Below are 24,408 nucleotides of genomic sequence, written 5' to 3'. Positions count from 1 at the left end.
TTGCGATCACTTCAGACTGTTCAGTTCCTGTTTGGACGTCACATACACGCCCTGCGTTCGCCCAGCCACACCTGCGTTATTCCTGGCACGCCTGCGTTTTTCCGAACAATCCCTGAAAACGGCAGTCGACACCCATGTCAATCACAAGCGGCCAGCAGTGCGACTGAAATGCTTCGCTAGATCCTGTGTGAAACTACATTGTTCGTTGTAACAGTACATCGCGCGTGCGCATTGAGCCGCATACGCATGTGCAGAAATGCCGTTTTTGCCTCATCGCTGTGCAGCGAACGAATGCAGCTAGCGATCAACTCGGAATGACCACCTAAGCACCAATAATCACAGCATCCTATTATTACGGTGTAAGAGGAAGGAAGAACAAGCGATTTGCCTGAGGTCACAGTGAGGTTTCGAGGACTGTCAGGGTCACCGCTTCTAGGTGTGGGGAACCTGCTCAGCCAGCCTCTTCTCTTATTACCTTGATTATTCCCACCAGTGTGGTCTTCATCATCAGGATGCCTTCAGTAAATATGGAAATGGCGTTGGTCAGTCTGGCCACCTGTGAAACCAGACATAGACAGGTAACATAACATAACATAACATAACATAACATAACATAAAACATAACATAACATTTGTTAGTAACATCTATACCAGTATAATTACACAGGTATTCAATGTTAATGAAAATATTGCTACTAAAAAGTCATACTTTCTCAATTAAAAAAAAAGTTTAAGTACAGTTTTAATTTACTTTACAGTGACAATATACAAAAACAAAGACTAATAAGTATCTCACATCAGAAATTCAAAAAGGGAGAGTCAGACTGTTTTTTTTTTTTTTTGTAACGCAAGTTTGATAGAACAATTGCCTCTCCGACAGTGCAGGATTCTTTATATTAGTTTGGATGTTTATAAACATTCGGAATATACAAAGAAAATAAGGCGTAAAGCATTGGGTTATATGGTTTCTGTGCAGGGTAAAAACCGGCTGCTTTTTTTTGTACACTGCAATTTAGATTTCAATCTGAACACACCCTACCCGAGTCTAACTGTCTCTGCACATGTTACACCCCCCCCCCCTGCAGTGCAACATGGTTTTGTACAATTGCTAACTTTTTTGGTTTGCTAACAAGCCTGAATAAGGCCCTATATGGACAAAAGTATTGGGACGCCTGACCATTACTTCAACAGGGACTGTAATAACATTGTATTCAATCACATATACTTTAATATGGAGTTGTTCCCCCTTTTGCAGCTATTACAGCTTCCGCTCTTCTTGAAGGCTTTCCACAAGATTTTGGAGCGTTTCTGCAGGAATTTGTGCCCAGTCATTCTGTAGAGCATTTATGAGGTCAGGCAGTGATGTTAGATGAGTAGGCCTGGCTCACAGTCTCCTTTCCAATTCTCCCCAAAGGTGCTCGATGGGATTGAGGTCAGGGCTCTGTGCGGACATGTCAAGTTCTTCCACACCGAGCTCACCAAACCACCATGGGGCAGATGTATTAACCTGGAGAAGGCACAAGGAAGTGATAAACCAGTGATAAGCACAAGGTGATAAACGCACCAGCCAATCAGCTCCTAACTGTCAATTTGCATATTGGAGCTGATTGGCTGGTGCGTTTATCACCTTGTGCTTATCACTGGTTTATCACTTCCTTATGCCTTCTCCAGGTTGATACATCTGCCCCATTGTCTTTATCGTCCAAGCTTTGTGCACTGGGGCACAGTCATGTTGGAATAGAAAAGGGCCTTCCCCAAACAGATGCCACAAAGTTGGACTCGTACCATTGTCCAAAATGTCTTGGTATGCTGAAGCATTAAGACTGCCCTTCACTGGAGATAAGGGGCCCTGCCCAAACCCTGAAGAACAGCCCCATACCATTATCCCTCCAACACCAAACTTCACAGTTGGCATAATGCAGTCAACAGGTAACGTTCTCCTACCATCAGCCAAACTCAGACTCGCCTATATGACGGACAAGCAGAGAAGCGCGATTTGTCACTCCGCGGTACATGTTCCTACTGCTCCACAGTCCAGTATTGGTGCTTTACACCACTCCATCCGACGCTTGGCATTGGACTTGGTGATGTGAGGCTTGCATGCAGCTGCTCGGCCATGGAAACCCTTTCCATTAAGCTCCCGCCACAGTTTTTGTGCTCAAATTAATGTCAGCGGAAGTTCGGAACTCCTCAGCTATGAAATCAGCAAAGCGCTGGCTACTTTTACGCACCATGGGGTCATTCCGAGTTGATCGTAGCTGTGCTAAATTTAGCACAGCTACGATCTTCTTCCCTGACATGCGGGGGGACGTCCAGCACAGGGCTAGTCCGCCCCGCATGTCAGTCCAGACCCCCCTTTGCAGAAGTGCAAAGGCATCGCACAGCGGCGATGCCTTTGAACTTCAAGAGTAGCTCCCGGCCAGCGCAGCATTAGCGTGCTGGCCGGGAGCTACTCATCGCTCCCTGGCCCGCAGCGGCTGCGTGTGACGTCACGCAGCCGCTGTGGCCCGCCCCCCCCGTTCGGTCCGGCCACGCCTGCGTTGGCCGGACCAAACCCACGAAACGGCGGCCAAACACCGCCGTTCCGCCCCCTCCCACCCAGCGATTGCCTCTGCTTGTCAATCAGGCAGAAGCGATCGCATCCCTGCTACAGCCTTCGGCCGTCTGACCCCCCCTTGCGCCTTAGCAGTCCTGGACCCCGCTCTGTGATTTGATGGGGTCTACCGCTTTGTGGCAGAGTTGCTGTTGTTCTGAAACGCTTCCACTTTCTAATAATATCATCATTTACAGTTAACCGTGGAATATCCACCAGGGATGAAATTTCACAAATTGTCTTATTGCAGAGGTGGCAGCCTATCACAGGACCACGCTGGAAGTCACTGAGCCCTTCAGAACAACCCATATCATATCACAAATGCTTGCCAATGGAGACTGCATGGCTAGGTGCTTGACTTTATACACCTGAACTCAATAATTAACAGGTGTGGCCAAATACTTTTGTCCATATAGTGTATATACAATCATTATGCTAAATGAAGTAGTAAAGTTTATGGAGAAATCATTAAACAGTTAAAAAAGTAAAAAGGAAGAAAGATCCTATAAAAGTAACATATTTTCCGTGGGGACTGTAAATATATGTATCACCTGTAGGGGGCAGCAATGTAACACTAAGCTTCTCTTCCTCCCTATAACTTCCTGGTTTATCTGCCTCCTCAGTTCACAATCACCTCAGCAATGAAAGAAGAAAAGGAGCAGGGTAAAGCAGAGGCAGATATTTATGGGTGGTCTGGCCCGAGTCCTCCTCTGGTCTCGGAGAAAGGAGTAGAACAGTAAGCACAACAATCAACTTTCCCCATTAGCAATTGTGGCTTCCCTATTTAGCGGTGAGAACAGAGTAACCACAACTGGAGAGAATTCTTACAACTCCACATCTCCCGGGGGAAAACACCATCACATCTCCCTGGGAAAACACCTCTACATCTCCCTGGGAAAAGGCCTTCTAAACACTACTAAGCCCGAGAGCATTTGTACAGATCTTCCCAAGCCCTTTACACCGATTGGATAAAGAGGTGGCCCAAGGGAAAACAATAGGGAGTGTGAGGGTTGACTTTGGGCTTGTGAGTCCTCGATGTCCAAGGCTGAAAACACCACCCTGATCAAGTGGACAACAGGAACAAGGGCAGAGATAGAGACCACCTAATTGTAAGAATCCCCATCCCCCTTGTGTTCCATAACTTTGCCTTCCTCATCCTGTATGGAAGGTGCCATCATCAACATATTTCAAACATTCACCAGAAGCCCAGTCAGCAGGGAAGAGGGACGACTGTAATTCATAGACCTAAAGAACTGCAGGACTTCACCTTTACTGGAAAGATCCGTAATGAACTGCATTAGGGGCCTACAGTAGCACAGGCTAGTTTTGGGAACTTAGATAAGCAGTCAAACAAGAAGAGGAATCTGTTCTTATCGTCAAGTAGACTTCCGCGTGGGGGTGACACATAACTTAGCGTCTGTGTCTCCTACTGCTGGAGGATAAGTGATCGTCTATAGCCAATTACACCACAGAACAGAGTACGAAAGGTTATCACCTAAGCGCAAGAGAAGAAAGCTCCAAGGTATACAGCAGTGACATTTATGAGCCAGCAGATACAGTACCGTTCCAGGCAAAGTGATTCCAGCATTATGTATACTAAAAAGCCTGTCATGGCCGATAGCTTTAGCGCTGACTGACAGTGCAATCAGGAGTCTGTTAATTAGCAGCATACCGGTACATCACATGATGACCCGTCCTGTACATGAGACTGCATACAGTACTCATAGGATACTGGTCACATACAGCGGCTGACACGTCAGTCTCATCCTCACCTCATATCTAGCTCCCAGCTGAGCATAATCTCTCAGTTTATCCTTGTCCAGGCGCGTTGGTACCTCCATTATATCATGGGTCTGGAGCTTGATGATTTTAGCTAGGGACGTAAACATGCTCTCAGGAATAATCTGCAGGACCTGTGGAAAAAAAAAAAAAGTAATTAACACTGGTCAAATAAAGGTACACATTGCCTATCACCGACACACTGTGGGGCAGCCATTTTGTGGGAATTCATGGGAATTATGCTTCTATCCCCAGTGGAGTTATGGTGCAGCTAACAAAATGGCCACCTCCACTGTAGAGTAGTAGCTACAGCGTATACTTCCACTAGTCTTAGCTAACCCTACTAAGCCTGTATATTAATTCCTCAGTATACAGCAAGCATCCTGCATCAGGATCGGTCAGGTGTGTAATGGAGGAGAGACCAGTGTGTGCTGCTACGCTTAATGACCAGAGGACACTTAAAGGGGATGTCATGTTAGAATATATGTAGGTAGAGTCACAGGCAACAGACACTAGAGATCTGTTCAGAAATGTGGGGGATAAGTCTAAAAGTAAATATATCATGGGGGAAAGAGATTGATGGTGCACTTCTTACTTCCTGAGCCAAAAAAAAAGCAAAACAATAAAAAGGTGCACTAAGACACAGACATCTCTGCGATCACAAAACCTAAACAAGGACGTTTTCAGTATGTACAGTAGGCTAGAGTGTAACCTACCTTCCTGACATAGGACACCAGCTCCCCGGAATAATACTGAGATACACTGAGGAGATCAGGGCTGTTTGCTTGGTTGATCCGCAGTAAGGGCAAGTCGAGGGCGGAAGCCAGCTACAATAAAACAGATTGTTATAAGATTGTCCTGGATTTTTACCTCAGCTCAAAATCCCTCTACAAGAAGCTAAGACGCTGCACAATTGTACCGCATGCTTCCATATTGTAATCAAAAATGTTCTTAGAGACAAAACCCAGCGATACGGGCACAGGGCCTCTGATCTAGAAGTTTCCCGTATCCAGAGAAACACAAACAAAAATATATATAAACAGTAACGTAAATAATTGCTGCCGATAGGGAATAATGATGTATTAAGCCTGGAGAAGTGATAAAGCGGTGGTAAGTACAAGGTGATAAATGCACCAGCCAATCAGCTCTAATATGTAAATTGAAAGTTATGACCTTATTGGCTGGTGCATTATCACCTTGCACTTATCACCGCTTTATCACTTCTCCAGGTTAATACATCTGCCGCTCTGTCACACACACCCACATCATCAATGGTTGCTTCTTTCTAAGGTCACTGTGAGGAGCTCTGCTAAACCATGAAGTAAGGAAGGATGTCGGAGGCAGCGTGCGGATAAACAAGGACAATTATTTCATGTTAGTGTGTGTTTCAAACATTGCGCTAACATTTCGGATAAATCCCATTATGAGGAAAGCTCCTCAGGCCGGTAAAGAGACGGACCTCCAGGATTCCACTATACTACCGTCACTATTAGCACCCTTGCTCTACTAGGGGAAAGCACAATGACATTAGTCAGGATACTGAGGGGTATTGCAGGTTTTAAGAAGTGGAGAGGCTTCCCATAGCAACCTGATTCTAGCTATTATCTTCTAGAAGGTGCTAGATAATGAGAAGTACAATCTGACTGGTTGCTATAGGCAACATCTTCACTTCTGAAAACTCGCACTTTAGTAAATATACCCGAGAGTGGAGCAAGCAGAGCGCTGCTAGGGAACCCACTGTGGCTGTACTATTTGGAGGGTTAATTGCCACACTGAGCCACCTGTAATGGGGCCACACTCCCGTTCTAGGACTACAGAGTAGGTGGCCTTAGTGAGATGCAATCTGGCAGAAGGTCCTCACTTTGGGAGCTGCCATACTGTTACTGTATATGGATGGTGACCCATCTATAGACCGACATACAACGCATGTAACAGAACACACGCTCACCTTTAGGAACGTGGCTCTCAGTTTGGTGACCATGGCGGGACTGATCCTTATACTCTCCTGCATGATACACGTGTAGCTGGAAATGAAGCAGATATTATATTCACCAGAGGGAACCTTCCCCACCAGGCTCATTAATGGATCAGTAGGAAGATTCCGTTCATGACCAATTCTAGTAGAAACTTTCCCGGTTACATATGTAAACGTTCCAGCACTTAGAAACTGTTCAGAGAAGGGAAGGGGGGATGAGCAGTCCGGAACAAGAGCCGTTACCTATCAATCAGCTGCCAGGCGTAGGACAGGTCGCCCACTATCTGCATGGTGATCAGAACCTCCTCTTTGATGTTGATTGTCCGAATCATCTGATGCAGGAACTTCCTTGTATCAGCCAGGAACTGGCACACCTGAAGGTTACTTTCAAGCTGGTGGAACTCCTGGACCTACAGGGGCATATGCAATAATATGCTACAGATGGTATAGTCTGACAATACAGTACAATACATATATATCATGACAGCTGGTGCTACTGCGAAAAGATTTTATGGCGAGTACAAAAAAAATCCAATTTCCACTAACATCCATCTGGGAGACACTGCAGTAGTACTTACAGCTGGAACTATCCAAAAGCAAGTTAAGGGGGGGTGGGAATTGTCTGGCAGAGCAACACAAAAAAACTACTCCATACCAAAAATATGTAAACAGTAAAGTTTTATGAAGGTGTACATAGAGAACCAGGTCGCTGCTCCACCGAGGCTCTGTGGCGCACTACCAAGAAGCCCCAACAGCCGAAAGAGCCAGTACAGAAACCAGAACCTGCATGTCCACGGACAAATATGCCTGGCGGATGGCAGAGCAATGATACTCTTGAATGTTGGCCTCGTTTTGGGGCATCAACTAACGCCAACAGAGAATACGTATGTTGGATAAAAGACATATGGTCCAGGTATATCTGCAGAGCACTGACCACATCCAAGAACTCCAATGTAGAAGAGCAGGAACTGAGTATCCAGTGGAGGTGGGAGGGTTTTTTTTTTGTTTTTTTTTTAACTAGTTAGTGCCAAACACCTTGTGACTCTAACCCAGCTGTACATACAACCGCAGTGTCCCCCAGATGGATGCTAGAGGAATAACACATATTACTTTAGTGTCCATTTAAGGGAAACAAAGCTAAAAGACGATTGGCCGGATAAGGTTATGAATACACCCCCTGCCGTTAGAGATACAAGTAATGACTGGACATAGAAGGGAGTCTCACCTCTTCCAGGGCCTGTATGAGCTGCACGGTCTTCCTCCCGGCAGCAGTGGAGTCATCATAGTTTAAGGACTCGATCTGTTTGGAGATCTCCCGGAACCAGGCCTGCAGGTTCTCTGCAGATGAACACAACATCAGAGTAGGTTACACAGAACGCTGCAATGCATGGATGGTGTGACCCAAGGACACTCAACCTGTGGGTGCAGATGCTTACATTTATTGTGTTTGGATTATAGCGGATTTGTAAACTACACAGTCTGGGGGCGGCTATGTTGTGCGAACCAATATTCAGCATATCAAATCACTAGGAACTAGTGACATTATTGAGCCATAAGACATATTTTCAGGTATGAATCATGGGGGCAGATGTACCATGCTTTGGAGAAAGTGGCGAGAGATAAACTAGCAGCCAATCAGCTCAAACACATCATGTAACATGGCAGTTAGGAGCGGTACTTTCGCTCTCTCTAAGGTTTAGTGCATCTAAGAAAACATAATTTCTGATATATATTAAATTATCTGTAACTTGCTTCATAAGGTGAACTAGTATTAATACCGTGCAGAGACAGGTGACTGCACAAATTCCATTCTGTACAGCATAGATAACTGAATGAAAGTAGACACTAGTGCCCTTATTTATCAATGAGTGATACATTTCACTGTGAGTGATAAATTGCACGAGCCAATCCGCTCCTGTCATTTTCCAAACCCAGCCTGTGACACGGCAGTTAGGAGCTGATTGGCTGGTGCAATTTATCACTCACGGTGAGATCTATCACTCACTGATAAATAAGGGCATAGGACTCCTAATGAGAAACATCAGGCTCACATGAGTCACGTAGCACGGGAGGGGAAACACAGTCTCACCATTTTTCTCCACTCTAGTGAGAGGTTTAACTCCAGAGAAGACATCTGCAAGCTCCGTCATACGCTCCGAGCCCTCCGTCTTATACTTCTCCCACTTGGTTTGTTTCTCTGACAGCATCTGCTTAAACATCTGCAAATGAAATGAATAATGAGACGACGTGTCATCCAGATCACATCACTGGGGTTATTTTATGGTAGGCCCACCTCTACCAGCGTCTGGCATTTGTGTCGGTAGTGGTACAGAGGTTTGTGTAGCTTCTACCACTTCAACACTATTATACCAAATGCATAATCCCTATCCTAATACCAAATGCATAATCCCTATCCTATCTGTAAGCGTTTGGGACATAGTATCAGGAGTGGAGCATGTATACTTACCTAACCTCTAACTCCAGATACATTCGGTGAGAAGGACATGCCGAGACCTCAGTCTAAGGCCATCTACAATAGTCACATTATCAGCCGCTTTCTTCCCAATAACCCTCCCAATTACAACCCATCTCCTTAAGTCTGTAAGTTCTGATGAGCAGGGCCCTCCCACCCTCCTGTTCTCTCCCTACGCTATCCATGTCCCCCCAGTACACTCCCATTCATGGTATGCTGTCAATGATCCTTTCTGTTGGCTCACCACGGGGCACTGGGTCATGGAGTGCGACTATTTCCTTGTAACTCTCGTATTGGTTTTAATTCTCTGACTAGTTTATCCTTTATGGGTTTTTTTTTTTATTGTACTTTTTATATTTAAGATGTTGTGTTTTCAATGCGACTGTTTCCCTGTACAGTGCTGCAGCCACTATGTGGCGCCATATGAATAAAGGACAATAGAAATAACAGCAGAGTAATGCTAGAAGCAGTTTGTGCTACTCTATTCAAACACAATGACATTGTAACACAGAAGAGAGGGACCGCCATACACAGAACACAGAAGAGAGGGTCCACCATACAGAGAACAAAGAAGAGAGGGGCCGCCATACACAGAAGAGAGGGGCCGCCATTCACAGAAGAGAGGGGCCGCCATACACAGAAGAGAGGGCCCGCCATACACAGAACACAGAAGAGAGGGGCCCCCATACACAGAAGAGAGGGGCCGCCATACACAGAAGTGAGGGGCCGCCATACACAGAAGAGAGGGGCCGCCATACACAGAAGAGAGGGGCCGCCATACACAGAAGAGAGGGGCCGCCATACACAGAAGAGAGGGGCCGCCATACACAGAAGAGAGGGGCCGCCATACACAGAAGGGAGAGGCCGCCATACACAGAAGGGAGAGGCCGCTATACACAGAAGGGAGGGGCCGCTATATACAGAAGAGAGGGGCCGTCATACACAGAACACAGAAGAGAGGGGCCGTCATACACAGAACACAGAAGAGAGGGGCCGCCATACACAGAACACAGAAGAGAGGGGCCGCCATACACAGAACACAGAAGGGAGGGGCCGTCATACACAGAACACAGAAGAGAGGGGCCGCCATACACAGAACACAGAAGAGAGGGGCCGCCATACACAGAACACAGAAGAGAGGGGCCGTCATACACAGAACACAGAAGAGAGGGGCCGCCATACACAGAACACAGAAGAGAGGGACCGACATACACAGAACACTTACAGGACACAGAATAGAGGGGCCGCCATACACAGAACACAGAAGCCGCCGTACACAGAACACAGAAGAGAGGGGCCGTCATACACAGAACACAGAAGAGAGGGGCCGCCATACACAGAACAGAGGGACCGACATACACAGAACACTTACAGGACACAGAATAGAGGGGCCGCCATACACAGAGGATACAGTAGATGGTAGGAGAGACATATTTGCAAAAAAACACTCTTTTGCAAATGCAATACCTACAAATGTAGCCATCAAAAAATTAAAATGTTCCCATCTTTCACATTTTCAAAATGTCACATCTCAGTCATCACACAGTGTAGTATGAGATGGATACAATTTGGATAAAATTTATCTAATACATTGTAATAAGTTTGAGGCCTAATATATAAATGGTAAAATCGCATCAGTTTTCCCATTGCTATAACCACACACTGAGGAAAGGGCGGCATTACCTCCTTGAGAATGAACTCGAACTGCGCCGTGTCCAGCAGCAGCTGGAACAAGACCTTGGGGTTGTACTTGGACTCAGCCAGGACTTGGTCTTTCACTTGACGAAGGCGCTTGTTATTTTGGTCGTAGGCTGGAATAAAGATGGTTTACAACATGGTCGTAAAATCTGATTTTCAATTTTTTTTTTTTTAACTTAAAGTAATATTCTTCTGCATCCACCTTTGTATATCACAAATCTAAAGTGGCTCAATGCTGATCAGTTAGGTCAGCGGCTTTGTGCAGATGTCTGCCGGAGGAGGGTGTGGCCTGTGCAGGGTTTACCTGAATCCGCAGTATGAAGCATCAGCCACCGGATGGCGACGTTGCAGTCCCGCAGGCAGTTTAGCAGTTTAGGAATATTGTCCAGCACAAACTCCTCTCTCAGAAAGCCCTCCTTTAGGAACTGCTGGACCTGAGGGTGCAGGCGTTCAACGATAGCTGCGTATCTGGAGGCCTGTTAAGGGAAAAAAAAAAATAGTATTAAAACATATTTGCCAACATTTTCAAGCAGACAAGTCACCTACACACTGCGGATGTGGTTATTTTGTTGGCTAATTCTATATGTATGAGATTGCAGCCTACAGTTTAAATTGTAAGAGTTTACATCGTCAAGGCAACAGCCCCTCCTACTTCAGTGATTTTACGATAACTCCACCCGAATCTGAAAATCTAGTTTTTGGTGGAAAATCAAAAGTAATAGTCTTGCCCAAAGGATTCCTTCCATGGGGTACTCGTCACATATTCCAGTCTGTGCCCCAGGACCTGGCACATACTCACCACTGCTCTGCCGACACCTGCTCAAGCACCCCAGAAATCCACTGTTCCTGATCAACATACTGCTTGTCTAGCAAAAGCCTGGGTCATCAGGAAGGAGAAGAGTATCGCACTCCGCTCCTGTGGACCTGGTGTTTTCTCATACAGGTTGGGCACTACACTCATCATGTCAGGGGACCCGCTGACTAATGAGAATGACAGACCAACAATATTTTCGGCCAGCATTTTCCTTATTATAGTACAAATGTCTCCTTCCGGCTTTACCTGCTCCTTGATGTTGGGCAGGTCCAGTGTGTAGTTCAGAGCAGTCTTTGCAGCTTTGTACGGTTCCCAGGCCTCCATAAGGTTTACTGTGATCCCCATGTAAATACTGATCACCTGTTGGGGAAACCCACACGTTACAATGAGTCTGTGAGAGGTCACAAACAGTCTGTAATGTAAAGTGTGCACCGGACACTGTGGGCATCACCGGTTCTGCCCTCCGGTGCTCAGTACATACTACATACATCCACTTACCTACAGTTAAACGACTTATGCTCTGCTTCGAACGGCAAGTAGCATACCAGAATGAACGCCAAGATTTACTAATTACTTAGGAAAGGATCTTGGATTAACAGCCTAATGCACTCCCGACCGCACACTTCCCTCCAGAAATGCATGTCATCTCTGCTCCAAACGTATTCTTTCTCCCACTCCCGCCTCCAAGATCTTGCCAGTCCTGCTCCCTACCCCTGGAACTCTCACCCTATCAGACTCTCCACCTCTCTACATAGCGTCAAACTAGGTCCTAAAACCCATTTCTTTATCAAAGCCATCCAGCTCTCATACTAACCCACTGCTCCTCGCTTACCGTCTACCCCATCTGTGCCACCCCTGTCTGTCTCCCCTTCACCTTTAGCTTGTAAGCTCTCATTAGCAAGGCCCACTTCCCTCCCGTGCTCCTTCTTCCTTCTCTTATACCGCCATCTCCTTCCCACTTCTGACACCAAACCTTAGATTTGCTGCACCGCTGCTGATGTAGAAATGTTTATAAAATATTTAGTCAACGTTCTGCAATTTGTTGTAATATAAGTATTTTTTTATCGCTTGGTGCTTCTACTATGTAAGGCACTGCGGACCCCTTGTGGCGCCGTACAAATTAAGGATAATATAATAAAAGAGGATCTGTTCTAAACAGGTAACACTAACTACACAGTGATTCGCTGATCTACCAGCATCTACCGGACAAGTAATGTATATAAGAAAGATTAAAGGCGGCACTCAAGGGAATTACTAAACAAACGGTATTTCTTAACTGTCGGCTACTTAATTATCTTTAGGACTTTAAACCTCTTATTTATATACACAGTCTTCCCTCTGCTACAATACAAATGTGTAGTGGATTATAATGTGCATAAGGAATATAAAAATGTGCTCCTGCCTATATACAGATGAGTCCATGTTTATCTTGGCCTTTAATAGGATTAATTGAAACTGGGTAGTCGGACTTAATCCCCTGCTGTATTGTTCTCTCTGTATTGTATTGCAGCTGAGAACAATAGATGAAGGGTTTATGTAAATAAACCATGGTGTGCCTAGGCACAGCAAAGAAGCCAAGATAACCATGAATCTATCTGTACATGAGCCCCTCTGCCTGGGAATCTCGTACAGCGGTCAGCTGAAGCCGCTGGAGTAAGTAGTCCATGCCAGTAATATCTCCTGTAAAGCTATGGGCAGCTCCGCAGATCTGTCACCCGGATCCAGGAAACGGAACGCTTGGACACCCAGTTTGCTACACGTGCACAATATTAACGAATTGCTAGTGTATCACTATCAACTCACCCAGTTATCGGGGAAATATTTATCTACTATCTCCCTCATCTTGGCTTGGTGGGTATGTAGGGTGGATGGGTGGAAGTACAGGATCACGTACAGCATGGCAGCTTGCGTGGCAAGAGCGGTACTGCGGTGTTCGGGTAAGGGATAGGCAGACACCTAAAGAAATACAAATAACAGGTTTAGGAAATGGATAAAAGAATGCATGATGAATAAAAGACTCAGAAACACGAGTGTGCAGCCAGTGCTGTCCGCGCAATGACTCGGAACCAGAAAACCACGCGTTCTGCCTGTTCCTGTGAGCACGTGTGACATTAGGATACTCAGCAGAGGGAGGCAGATCTGATGATTGAATACGCTTCTCGGCAGTGATCTCACCTGATTATAAATATCATCCGATCTCAGTCTGGCAATCGCCATGCTGACGAAGGTCTCGCTGATGGGCACCCGGCTGAAGTAGGTTTCGGGGTAGTTTGGGGGACGCTTGGACCCTGACTGGCTGGAATAGCCGGTGCTCCGCAGCAGCTTGCAGATGTCGTCCATGTTGGAGTCGGCAGAGGATCTGGCTGCACTGTAACGATCAATATAATCTAATAATATTTACCATGAGTAATGTGGTATGTACAGATGGAGCCATCTTTGTCTGGGCCTTTAATAGGATTAACTATCCCCTGCTGTAATGACTTAATCCCCTGCTGTATTGTTCTCTCTGTATTGTATTGCAGCTGAGAACAATAGATGAAAGGCTTATGCTAATAAACCATGGTGCACCTAGGTGCAGCAGAGAGGCCAAGACGAGCGTGGACCGACAGATGTAGGGGGCTAGTCAGAGATGGCCATGTACTCACATGCTGGGGGCCGCCCAACACGTGTGTTGCGATGCGTTTGCAATTTAATTGTGAATGCATGGAACAGAGGATAACCCCTGGCTGCGCAGGCGCCATCTTGTGTTTCGCAACGGCTGTGTGTGATATCACACATCCGCCCAGACGACGCTCTAGACGCGCCTGTGTTTGCTGGACCACTCCCCGAAAGCGTCACAACGACGCCACACCCGTCAGCCGCCGCTGTCAATCACTATGCGATCGATTTGAGCATAGGTGACATACAGATGGAGCCACGCTTATCTTGGCTTCTCTGCTGCACCTAGGCGCACCATGGTTTATTAGCATAAGCCCTTCATCTATTGTTCTCAGCTGCAATAGAATACAGAGAGAACAATACAGCAGGGGATTAAGTCATTACAGGAGGGGATTAAGTCCGACTGCCCTGGCTCAATTAATGCTATTAAAGGCCAAGATAAAGATGGCTCCATCTGTAGTGATAATTTTGTTATTTGTCATCAGCAGAGCTAAGTCCTACACTTCCTATTTAGCCTAGAAAGTGACTGATAGTTACCTCTCCTCAGCCACTGCCTGTTCATTCATATAAGCCAAGATGCAAACAGTCATTTAATTAATAAAAAACGATTAGAATGCACTGCGTGTCATTCACCAGAAATAAGTTGTACAAAAATCTCAATGTGACACCTGGTGGCAGAAAAATGTATTACAGAGAACTTCAATATTACGCCTTGGGAAATCCACTAGTATTATTATTACATTTTATTTACAAGGCGCCACAAGTGTTTTGCAGCGCCGTACAAAGGATAGTACAGGGAGACCAAACTTGGCATTACAGTAAGTAACAAGAATAGAGTACAGGTAACAAGTAGCACCACAATTCTCATACATAATACAGCTAAGATGTAAGTAGTGAGGGAGTAATCATCGTACTACTAGGGGATGGTGGCCATAGATGGAGATGAGCCGTTCCCAGCAGGAGAAAAAGCGGGTAAAGATGGTCGCTGAGTAGGAGAGGGCTGTGAGTGAAATGTGTCGAGAAGAGAGCTTAGATAACAAGAGGAAAGAGGCCCTGCTCTGAAGAGCTAACAATCTAGTGGGAAGGGGCGACAGACAGATGACATTAGTTGCAAGCAAGCGGGAGGTAGCCTAATGGCAGTAAGTAAGCAATGGCCCTGCTCGTCCCCCCATCGCAGCCGACATCGGCATGTGTGTATACACTTTCCGATGTCAGATCCCACAGCGGACGATATCACATGGTTTGCAATGTCGTCCTAATGTGTACATAGCCTTAGTACATCTGGCCCAGACAGACCGTTGCCTAATCACGCATACACAAAGCGTAATATATGCCTGAGCAAAGAAGAACGCAACAATCATTTTCAGTGGAGCTTTCAAACACACTCACAATGGGGTCGCCATTAATGGTGGCCGTCATCTGCTACTTATACCTGTCCCCAATTACTAGCAAATAACTTGGCTCTCATGCATGTGTCCCAGGCTGCGTTTCTTCTCTATTGTGCCCATGTCAGAGCCCCCTCCTCCCTTCTCCGGGTGCAGCTGGGTGTAAATGGCAGAAGCACGCAACTCTATGCGCCCACTGTCCACGCAAGATACGCTGCACTAAGTGGCCCAGAATGCCTGTCTGTCTAGTCTTAAGAAGATGAAATATATGCATTGACCTTCATACAGACCCAAACACATGATCTATAAAAGCGGTTCCCAACCAATGGTACATGTACTACCGGTGGTACAATTATCAGGGTGGTACACAGCTATGTAGGGATACCATCCCTGCGGAGTCTTAGTCTTAGTAATCCCGGATGGGCAGTGTCCAGAGATTATTGGCCGACCTCTCTGCTGCCTCTCCCCCAGCGGTGTCACACCATGTTCTGCATCCTGCTACTTCCTGGCTGCAGTGCTCAGACACCCTCTGCTATCTCACAGTGACCGGGATTGCCCCACACATGGCAGCTCTAAGTGGAACACCTACAAGGTGCCATCAGCAGCTGCACTGGGGCCACTTAGCGGTTACCTATTGGCAGCACAACACCAAGACAGGGGCCAGCGACCAGCAGCCGCACCGAGGTCACTTAAATCATCACCAGGACAGGTCAACTGAGCATCTGGTGGAGGTGGCTAAGAGAGCTCCTACGTGGAGGGGGGCACACAGAGCCTCTGAGGGAGGGGGCACACAGGGCCTCTGAGGGAGGGGGCACACAGGGCCTCTGAGGGAGGGGGCACACAGGGCCTCTGAGGGAGGGGGCACACAGGGCCTCTGAGGGAGGGGGCACACAGCGCCTCTGAGGGAGGGGGCACACAGCGCCTCTGAGGGAGGGGGCACACAGCGCCTCTGAGGGAGGGGGCACACAGAGCCTCTGAGGGAGGGGGCACACAGAGTCACTGAGGAAGGGGGCACACAGAGCCTATGTGGAGGGGGCACACAGAGCCTCTGAGGGAGGGGGCACACAGAGCCTCTGAGGGAGGGGGCACACAGAGCCTCTGAGGGAGGGGGCACACAGAGCCTCTGAGGGAGGGGGCACACAGAGCCTCTGAGGGAGGGGGCACACAGAGCCTCTGAGGGAGGGGGCACACAGAGCCTCTCCGGGAGGGGGCACACAGAGCCTCTCCGGGAGGGGGCACACAGAGCCTCTCCGGGAGGGGGCACACAGAGCCTCTCCGGGAGGGGGCACACAGAGCCTCTCCGGGAGGGGGCACACAGAGCCTCTCCGGGAGGGGGCACACAGAGCCTCTCCGGGAGGGGGCACACAGAGCCTCTCCGGGAGGGGGCACACAGAGCCTCTCCGGGAGGGGGCACACAGAGCCTCTCCGGGAGGGGGCACACAGAGCCTATGTGAAGGGGGCACACAGAGCCTCTCAGGGAGGGGGCACACAGAGCCACTGAGGAAGGGGGCACACAGAGCCTCGGCGGAGGGGGCACACAGAGCCTCTGCGGAGGAGCAGTGAGGATCAGCGAGAGCTACAGGGATCGGGTAACAAGAGCTATGGAGGGGGTACAAGGCGATGTGCTCTGTGGAATGAATGTCACACAATGTTTACACGTTTAGAAATGCACGCCTCCTGCACAGTGCTGCGTGACCTATTCCTATAGATCTATAATATACGTGTTTACACGCTGTGAGATTTACCTGTATCTGTAGTACGAGACCAGCATCCTCTCCCGCACCTCGCCCTCAATCTTCTGATCGATCACCAGGAGCATCACCCCGTACAGGTACAAAGCTTCACACTGACCAGGGAGACAACGGGCCACAAGTTCATTCAATGTTTCTCTTCCTATTAATATTTATCATACGGAACACTCCCATATGGAATACATTTCGGGAGCTCTAACTTGCCCCCATGTTTGGTATCTTGCAGTCAGGGCCCCGTGTGTAGAAGGACATTTTCCACTTACATAAACCAGGTGCAAGTTTTGCAGTTGATGATGGTGATGGTAGTGACTGATGTAGTTAAAGGTGCACATATACTCACAATACAGACAATGGTATGCAAGTGTGCAGGAGCCTTGTTTTCAGACTAAAGAGGGCGATTCAATTGTTTGAATTTAGCTCAGATCTAAAGTGACCGGTGGGCGCAAGCAGTACCGAAGCGGTGACCAGAAATCCACATTAAGTAGGGCTTTGGGGCTAATCGTGATTGCCGGGAGCGCCCTAACTGTAGCGTGTCCGGAATTTAGAAGGGGTGGAGCTGCTTAATGCGCCTAATCCCGTGCATTAGGGCGCAAGAAAGGGGCAGTCACGGGTACTGAATAGGAGCTAAATTCCTGACCAACAATTGAATCGCCCTCAAAGATGGAGGTGTTTTACTAACACCAATCCCAGGATTACTACTCTCCTACAGAGAATTACATTACGCATTTGATTTACTTTCCATCTTGAGAATCAGACAAACCCACTGCATTGAGGATATATGTATATTATATATTTCATATGATGTATAAACAATACCAACATATCACTATTACTCACCAGCAGCTGCTTCCCATCCTCATTGAGAAGAACGGTTTCCAAGGTTTGCTGGATATAAATTCCTTCATTTAGATCTTCTAGATACCTGTAAAAGAGGCGCATAATGATACATAAAAGTGTATACACTTTATTTTTATTTATAATGTAAAATATGCGCTGGAGGGCCGCGCCATCAGACAGACGCTGGGGGGCCGCGCCATCAGACACTGGAGGGCCGCGCCATCAGACTGATGCTGGAGGGCCGCGCCATCAGACAGACGCTGGGGGGCCGCGCCATCAGACAGACGCTGGGGGGTCCTCGCCATCAGACAGACGCTGGGGGGACCTCGCCATCAGACCGAAGCTGGAGGGTCCTCGCCATCAGACCGACGCTGGAGGGCCATCAGACAGATGCTGGAGGGCCCACCATCAGACAGACGTTTGAGGGCCGCGCCATCAGACAGACGTTTGAGGGCCGCGCCATCAGACTGACGCTGGAGGGCCGCGCCATCAGACAGACGCTGGAGGGCCATCAGACAGATGCTGGAGGGCCCACCATCAGACAGACGTTTGAGGGCCGCGCCATCAGACTGACGCTGGAGGGCCGCGCCATCAGACTGACGCTGGAGGGCCGCGCCATCAGACAGACGCTGGAGGGCCGCGCCATCAGACAGACGCTGGAGGGCCGCGCCATCAGACAGACGCTGGAGGGCCGCGCCATCAGACAGACGCTGGAGGGCCGCGCCATCAGACAGACGCTGGAGGGCCGCGCCATCAGACAGACGCTGGAGGGCCGCGCCATCAGACAGACGCTGGAGGGCCGCGCCATCAGACAGACGCTGGAGGGCCGCGCCATCAGACAGACGCTGGAGGGCCGCGCCATCAGACAGACGCTGGAGGGCCATCAGACAGATGCTGGAGGGCCCACCATCAGACAGACGTTTGAGGGCCGCGCCATCAGACAGACGCTGGAGGGCCATCAGACAGACGCTGGAGGGCCCACCATCAGACAGACGTTTGAGGGCCGCGCCATCAGACCGACGCTGGAGGGCCATCAGACAGATGCTGGAGGGCCCACCATCAGACAGACGTTTGAGGGCCGCGCCATCAGACTGACGCTGGAGGGCCGCGCCATCAGACTGACGCTGGAGGGCCGCGCCATCAGACAGACGCTGGAGGGCCGCGCCATCAGACAGACGCTGGAGGGCCGCGCCATCAGACAGACGCTGGAGGGCCGCGCCATCAGACAGACGCTGGAGGGCCGCGCCATCAGACAGACGCTGGAGGGCCGCGCCATCAGACAGACGCTGGAGGGCCGCGCCATCAGACAGACGCTGGAGGGCCGCGCCATCAGACAGACGCTGGAGGGCCGCGCCATCAGACAGACGCTGGAGGGCCATCAGACAGATGCTGGAGGGCCCACCATCAGACAGACGTTTGAGGGCCGCGCCATCAGACTGACGCTGGAGGGCCGCGCCATCAGACATCAGACGCTGGAGGGCCGCGCCATCAGACAGACGCTGGAGGGCCATCAGACAGATGCTGGAGGGCCCACCATCAGACAGACGTTTGAGGGCCGCGCCATCAGACAGACGCTGGAGGGCCATCAGACAGACGCTGGAGGGCCCACCATCAGACAGACGTTTGAGGGCCGCGCCATCAGACCGACGCTGGAGGGCCATCAGACAGATGCTGGAGGGCCCACCATCAGACAGACGTTTGAGGGCCGCGCCATCAGACTGACGCTGGAGGGCCGCGCCATCAGACATCAGACGCTGGAGGGCCGCGCCATCAGACAGACGCTGGAGGGCCATCAGACAGACGCTGGAGGGCCATCAGACAGATGCTGGAGGGCCCACCATCAGACAGACGTTTGAGGGCCGCGCCATCAGACAGACGCTGGAGGGCCGCGCCATCAGACAGACGCTGGAGGGCCATCAGACAGATGCTGGAGGGCCCACCATCAGACAGACGTTTGAGGGCCGCGCCATCAGACAGGCGCTGGAGGGCCATCAGACAGACGCTGGAGGGCCATCAGACCGACGCTGGAGGGCCATCAGACAGATGCTGGAGGGCCCACCATCAGACAGACGTTTGAGGGCCGCGCCATCAGACTGACGCTGGAGGGCCGCGCCATCAGACAGACGCTGGAGGGCCGCGCCATCAGACAGACGCTGGAGGGCCATCAGACAGATGCTGGAGGGCCCACCATCAGACAGACGTTTGAGGGCCGCGCCATCAGACAGACGCTGGAGGGCCATCAGACAGACGCTGGAGGGCCCACCATCAGACAGACGTTTGAGGGCCGCGCCATCAGACCGACGCTGGAGGGCCATCAGACAGATGCTGGAGGGCCCACCATCAGACAGACGTTTGAGGGCCGCGCCATCAGACTGACGCTGGAGGGCCGCGCCATCAGACATCAAACGCTGGAGGGCCGCGCCATCAGACAGACGCTGGAGGGCCATCAGACAGACGCTGGAGGGCCATCAGACAGATGCTGGAGGGCCCACCATCAGACAGACGTTTGAGGGCCGCGCCATCAGACAGACGCTGGAGGGCCGCGCCATCAGACAGACGCTGGAGGGCCATCAGACAGATGCTGGAGGGCCCACCATCAGACAGACGTTTGAGGGCCGCGCCATCAGACAGACGCTGGAGGGCCATCAGACAGACGCTGGAGGGCCATCAGACCGACGCTGGAGGGCCATCAGACAGATGCTGGAGGGCCCACCATCAGACAGACGTTTGAGGGCCGCGCCATCAGACTGACGCTGGAGGGCCGCGCCATCAGACAGACGCTGGAGGGCCGCGCCATCAGACAGACGCTGGAGGGCCATCAGACAGATGCTGGAGGGCCCACCATCAGACAGACGTTTGAGGGCCGCGCCATCAGACAGACGCTGGAGGGCCATCAGACAGACGCTGGAGGGCCCACCATCAGACAGACGTTTGAGGGCCGCGCCATCAGACCGACGCTGGAGGGCCATCAGACAGATGCTGGAGGGCCCACCATCAGACAGACGTTTGAGGGCCGCGCCATCAGACTGACGCTGGAGGGCCGCGCCATCAGACAGACGCTGGAGGGCCGCGCCATCAGACAGACGCTGGAGGGCCGCGCCATCAGACAGACGCTGGAGGGCCGCGCCATCAGACAGACGCTGGAGGGCCGCGCCATCAGACAGACGCTGGAGGGCCGCGCCATCAGACAGACGCTGGAGGGCCGCGCCATCAGACAGACGCTGGAGGGCCGCGCCATCAGACAGACGCTGGAGGGCCATCAGACAGACGCTGGAGGGCCATCAGACAGATGCTGGAGGGCCCACCATCAGACAGACGTTTGAGGGCCGCGCCATCAGACAGACGCTGGAGGGCCGCGCCATCAGACAGACGCTGGAGGGCCATCAGACAGATGCTGGAGGGCCCACCATCAGACGTTTGAGGGCCGCGCCATCAGACAGACGCTGGAGGGCCATCAGACAGACGCTGGAGGGCCATCAGACCGACGCTGGAGGGCCATCAGACAGATGCTGGAGGGCCCACCATCAGACAGACGTTTGAGGGCCGCGCCATCAGACTGACGCTGGAGGGCCGCGCCATCAGACAGACGCTGGAGGGCCGCGCCATCAGACAGACGCTGGAGGGCCGCGCCATCAGACAGACGCTGGAGGGCCGCGCCATCAGACAGACGCTGGAGGGCCGCGCCATCAGACAGACGCTGGAGGGCCGCGCCATCAGACAGACGCTGGAGGGCCGCGCCATCAGACAGACGCTGGAGGGCCGCGCCATCAGACAGACGCTGGAGGGCCATCAGACAGACGCTGGAGGGCCATCAGACAGATGCTGGAGGGCCCACCATCAGACAGACGTTTGAGGGCCGCGCCATCAGACTGACGCTGGAGGGCCGCGCCATCAGACAGACGCTGGAGGGCCGCGCCATCAGACAGACGCTGGAGGGCCGCGCCATCAGACAGACGCTGGAGGGCCGCGCCATCAGACAGACGCTGGAGGGCCATCAGACAGATGCTGGAGGGCCCACCATCAGACAGACGTTTGAGGGCCGCGCCATCAGACAGACGCTGGAGGGCCATCAGACAGACGCTGGAGGGCCATCAGACAGACGCTGGAGGGCCATCAGACAGACGCTGGAGGGCCATCAGACAGATGCTGGAGGGCCCACCATCAGACAGACGTTTGAGGGCCGCGCCATCAGACTGACGCTGGAGGGCCGCGCCATCATACAGACGCTGGAGGGCCACGCCATCAGACAGACGCTGGAGGGCCGCGCCATCAGACAGACGCTGGAGGGCCGCGCCATCAGACAGACGCTGGAGGGCCGCGCCATCAGACAGACGCTGGAGGGCCGCGCCATCAGACAGACGCTGGAGGGCCGCGCCATCAGACAGACGCTGGAGGGCCGCGCCATCAGACAGACGCTGGAGGGCCGCGCCATCAGACAGACGCTGGAGGGCCGCGCCATCAGACAGACGCTGGAGGGCCGCGCCATCAGACAGACGCTGGAGGGCCGCGCCATCAGACAGACGCTGGAGGGCCGCGCCATCAGACAGACGCTGGAGGGCCATCAGACAGACGCTGGAGGGCCATCAGACAGATGCTGGAGGGCCCACCATCAGACAGACGTTTGAGGGCCGCGCCATCAGACAGACGCTGGAGGGCCATCAGACAGACGCTGGAGGGCCATCAGACCGACGCTGGAGGGCCATCAGACCGACGCTGGAGGGCCATCAGACAGATGCTGGAGGGCCATCAGACAGACGCTGGAGGGCCGCGCCATCAGACTGACGCTGGAGGGCCGCGCCATCAGACAGACGCTGGAGGGCCATCAGACAGACGCTGGAGGGCCATCAGACAGACGCTGGAGGGCCATCAGACAGACGCTGGAGGGCCATCAGACAGGCGCTGGAGGGCCATCAGACAGATGCTGGAGGGCCCACCATCAGACAGACGTTTGAGGGCCGCGCCATCAGACAGACGTTTGAGGGCCGCGCCATCAGACTGACGCTGGAGGGCTGCGCCATCAGACTGAAGCTGGAGGGCTGCGCCATCAGACTGAAGCTGGAGGGCTGCGCCATCAGACTGACGCTGGAGGGCTGCGCCATCAGACTGACGCTGGAGGGCTGCGCCATCAGACTGACGCTGGAGGGCTGCGCCATCAGACAGACGCTGGAGGGCTGCGCCATCAGACAGATGCTGGAGGGCTGCGCCATCAGACAGACGCTGGAGGGCCGCGCCATCAGACAGACGCTGGAGGGCCGCGCCATCAGACCGTATCAGGTTGCCTATCAATGCAATAGGCAGCACACCACAACATTTATTTTTTTTACTCTACAGTGTAATTACCTTTTTTATTGCAATGTATAGTTGATGTAATATATTGTAACGCAACACATCTCAGTTTCCATGGAGAGAAGATAATTCAAAGCTCCAGCTAACACAGGCCCATTCCTTAGTCACTAAAATAAAGGGTCCTGATTCAGGTTGGATCGCTGTTCGCGATTCAACCGCAAAAATTACTAAAAGGATAATGACGCATGCGCAGGGCCCATCCTGCGAGCACCCGCAGAAAATGCGAACGCCTCTGTCTGTCAATCAAGCAGAGCTGTTCGCAGGGGGGGGCTTCAATGGAGATGGAGCATTGCGGGGTCGCAGCTTCCAAACGGGCGTGGCACAAACGGGGGGGGGGGGCGTGATCGGGCGGCTTCGTGACATCACACGCAGCCGCTGCGATCAGAAAAATGTCGGCGGGCCTCCTGCGGGCTCACCCAGGCTGCGCCGGCAGGAGGCTACCCCATTTTTTGCGATCTAGCAGAAATTGCGGTGCGATCGCAATTTCTGCTTGGTCAAAGTGGGAGGGAGGGGGGGGGGGCGCCGGTCAGCATACTAGGCAGCCTTGCCCTGCGCCTGGGGGCGGCTCCCAGCATGCGATCATAAGGATTGCAAACACTGCTACTGAATTAGGCCCAAAATGTGTTAACTTTAAGAACTATAACTGTGGCCTCTATACTAAGATCTATTCAGTCATTTCTAAGCAGAAACCTGGCATTGCAGGATATATAACCCACATACCTAATGATATCCATAATATACTTGTGGACGCTTTCAAAAGCCAGGTAAAACCTTGTCAGAATCTCTATGTTGTTCTCCCGGAATTCCTCGTCCAGATCCTGGAGCTCCGGTTTGGCCTCCAGCCTCCCCTCCCAGTTTTCCGGCCCCTGCGGAGACAAACACTACATTACACTGTGCAGGTCCTAGTATCAGCCAGGTCCCATGGCAGAGATCTCACAGCAGCACGGCGCTCTGTCATCAGGGGAGATGAGGATCCATCACAGCAAATCATTCCTGGTAATGTGCCGGATGGATGGGGGAGACTAACAACAGCACTGGTGAGCCCTGGACCTGACAATCATGCATACCGTGTATGAAATGCCTAAACAGACTACACAGG

General features: G+C 51.3%; 1 protein-coding gene across 1 annotated transcript in view; it reads right to left on the bottom strand.

Moving 5' to 3' along the window:
- WASHC5 (WASH complex subunit 5) overlaps nucleotides 1-24,408 on the bottom strand; it is a 78,068-nt gene that overhangs the window by 50,642 nt on the left and 3,018 nt on the right. Inside the window, exons 3-17 of the mRNA XM_063921295.1 lie at nucleotides 24,030-24,175; nucleotides 17,964-18,048; nucleotides 17,121-17,221; nucleotides 13,508-13,700; nucleotides 13,136-13,288; nucleotides 11,579-11,692; nucleotides 10,823-10,994; nucleotides 10,504-10,631; nucleotides 8,437-8,566; nucleotides 7,573-7,685; nucleotides 6,591-6,757; nucleotides 6,321-6,396; nucleotides 5,089-5,199; nucleotides 4,366-4,506; nucleotides 476-556 (exon numbers count right to left, since the gene is read on the bottom strand). Coding sequence (XP_063777365.1) covers nucleotides 476-556; nucleotides 4,366-4,506; nucleotides 5,089-5,199; nucleotides 6,321-6,396; nucleotides 6,591-6,757; nucleotides 7,573-7,685; nucleotides 8,437-8,566; nucleotides 10,504-10,631; nucleotides 10,823-10,994; nucleotides 11,579-11,692; nucleotides 13,136-13,288; nucleotides 13,508-13,700; nucleotides 17,121-17,221; nucleotides 17,964-18,048; nucleotides 24,030-24,175 — 1,911 coding nt within the window. The remainder of the gene's footprint in view (nucleotides 1-475; nucleotides 557-4,365; nucleotides 4,507-5,088; nucleotides 5,200-6,320; nucleotides 6,397-6,590; nucleotides 6,758-7,572; nucleotides 7,686-8,436; nucleotides 8,567-10,503; nucleotides 10,632-10,822; nucleotides 10,995-11,578; nucleotides 11,693-13,135; nucleotides 13,289-13,507; nucleotides 13,701-17,120; nucleotides 17,222-17,963; nucleotides 18,049-24,029; nucleotides 24,176-24,408) is intronic.

The sequence above is a fragment of the Pseudophryne corroboree genome, chromosome 5 (assembly GCF_028390025.1).
Source record: "Pseudophryne corroboree isolate aPseCor3 chromosome 5, aPseCor3.hap2, whole genome shotgun sequence".
Taxonomy (NCBI): domain Eukaryota; kingdom Metazoa; phylum Chordata; class Amphibia; order Anura; family Myobatrachidae; genus Pseudophryne; species Pseudophryne corroboree.
This window is presented reverse-complemented; position numbering and strand designations above follow the sequence as displayed.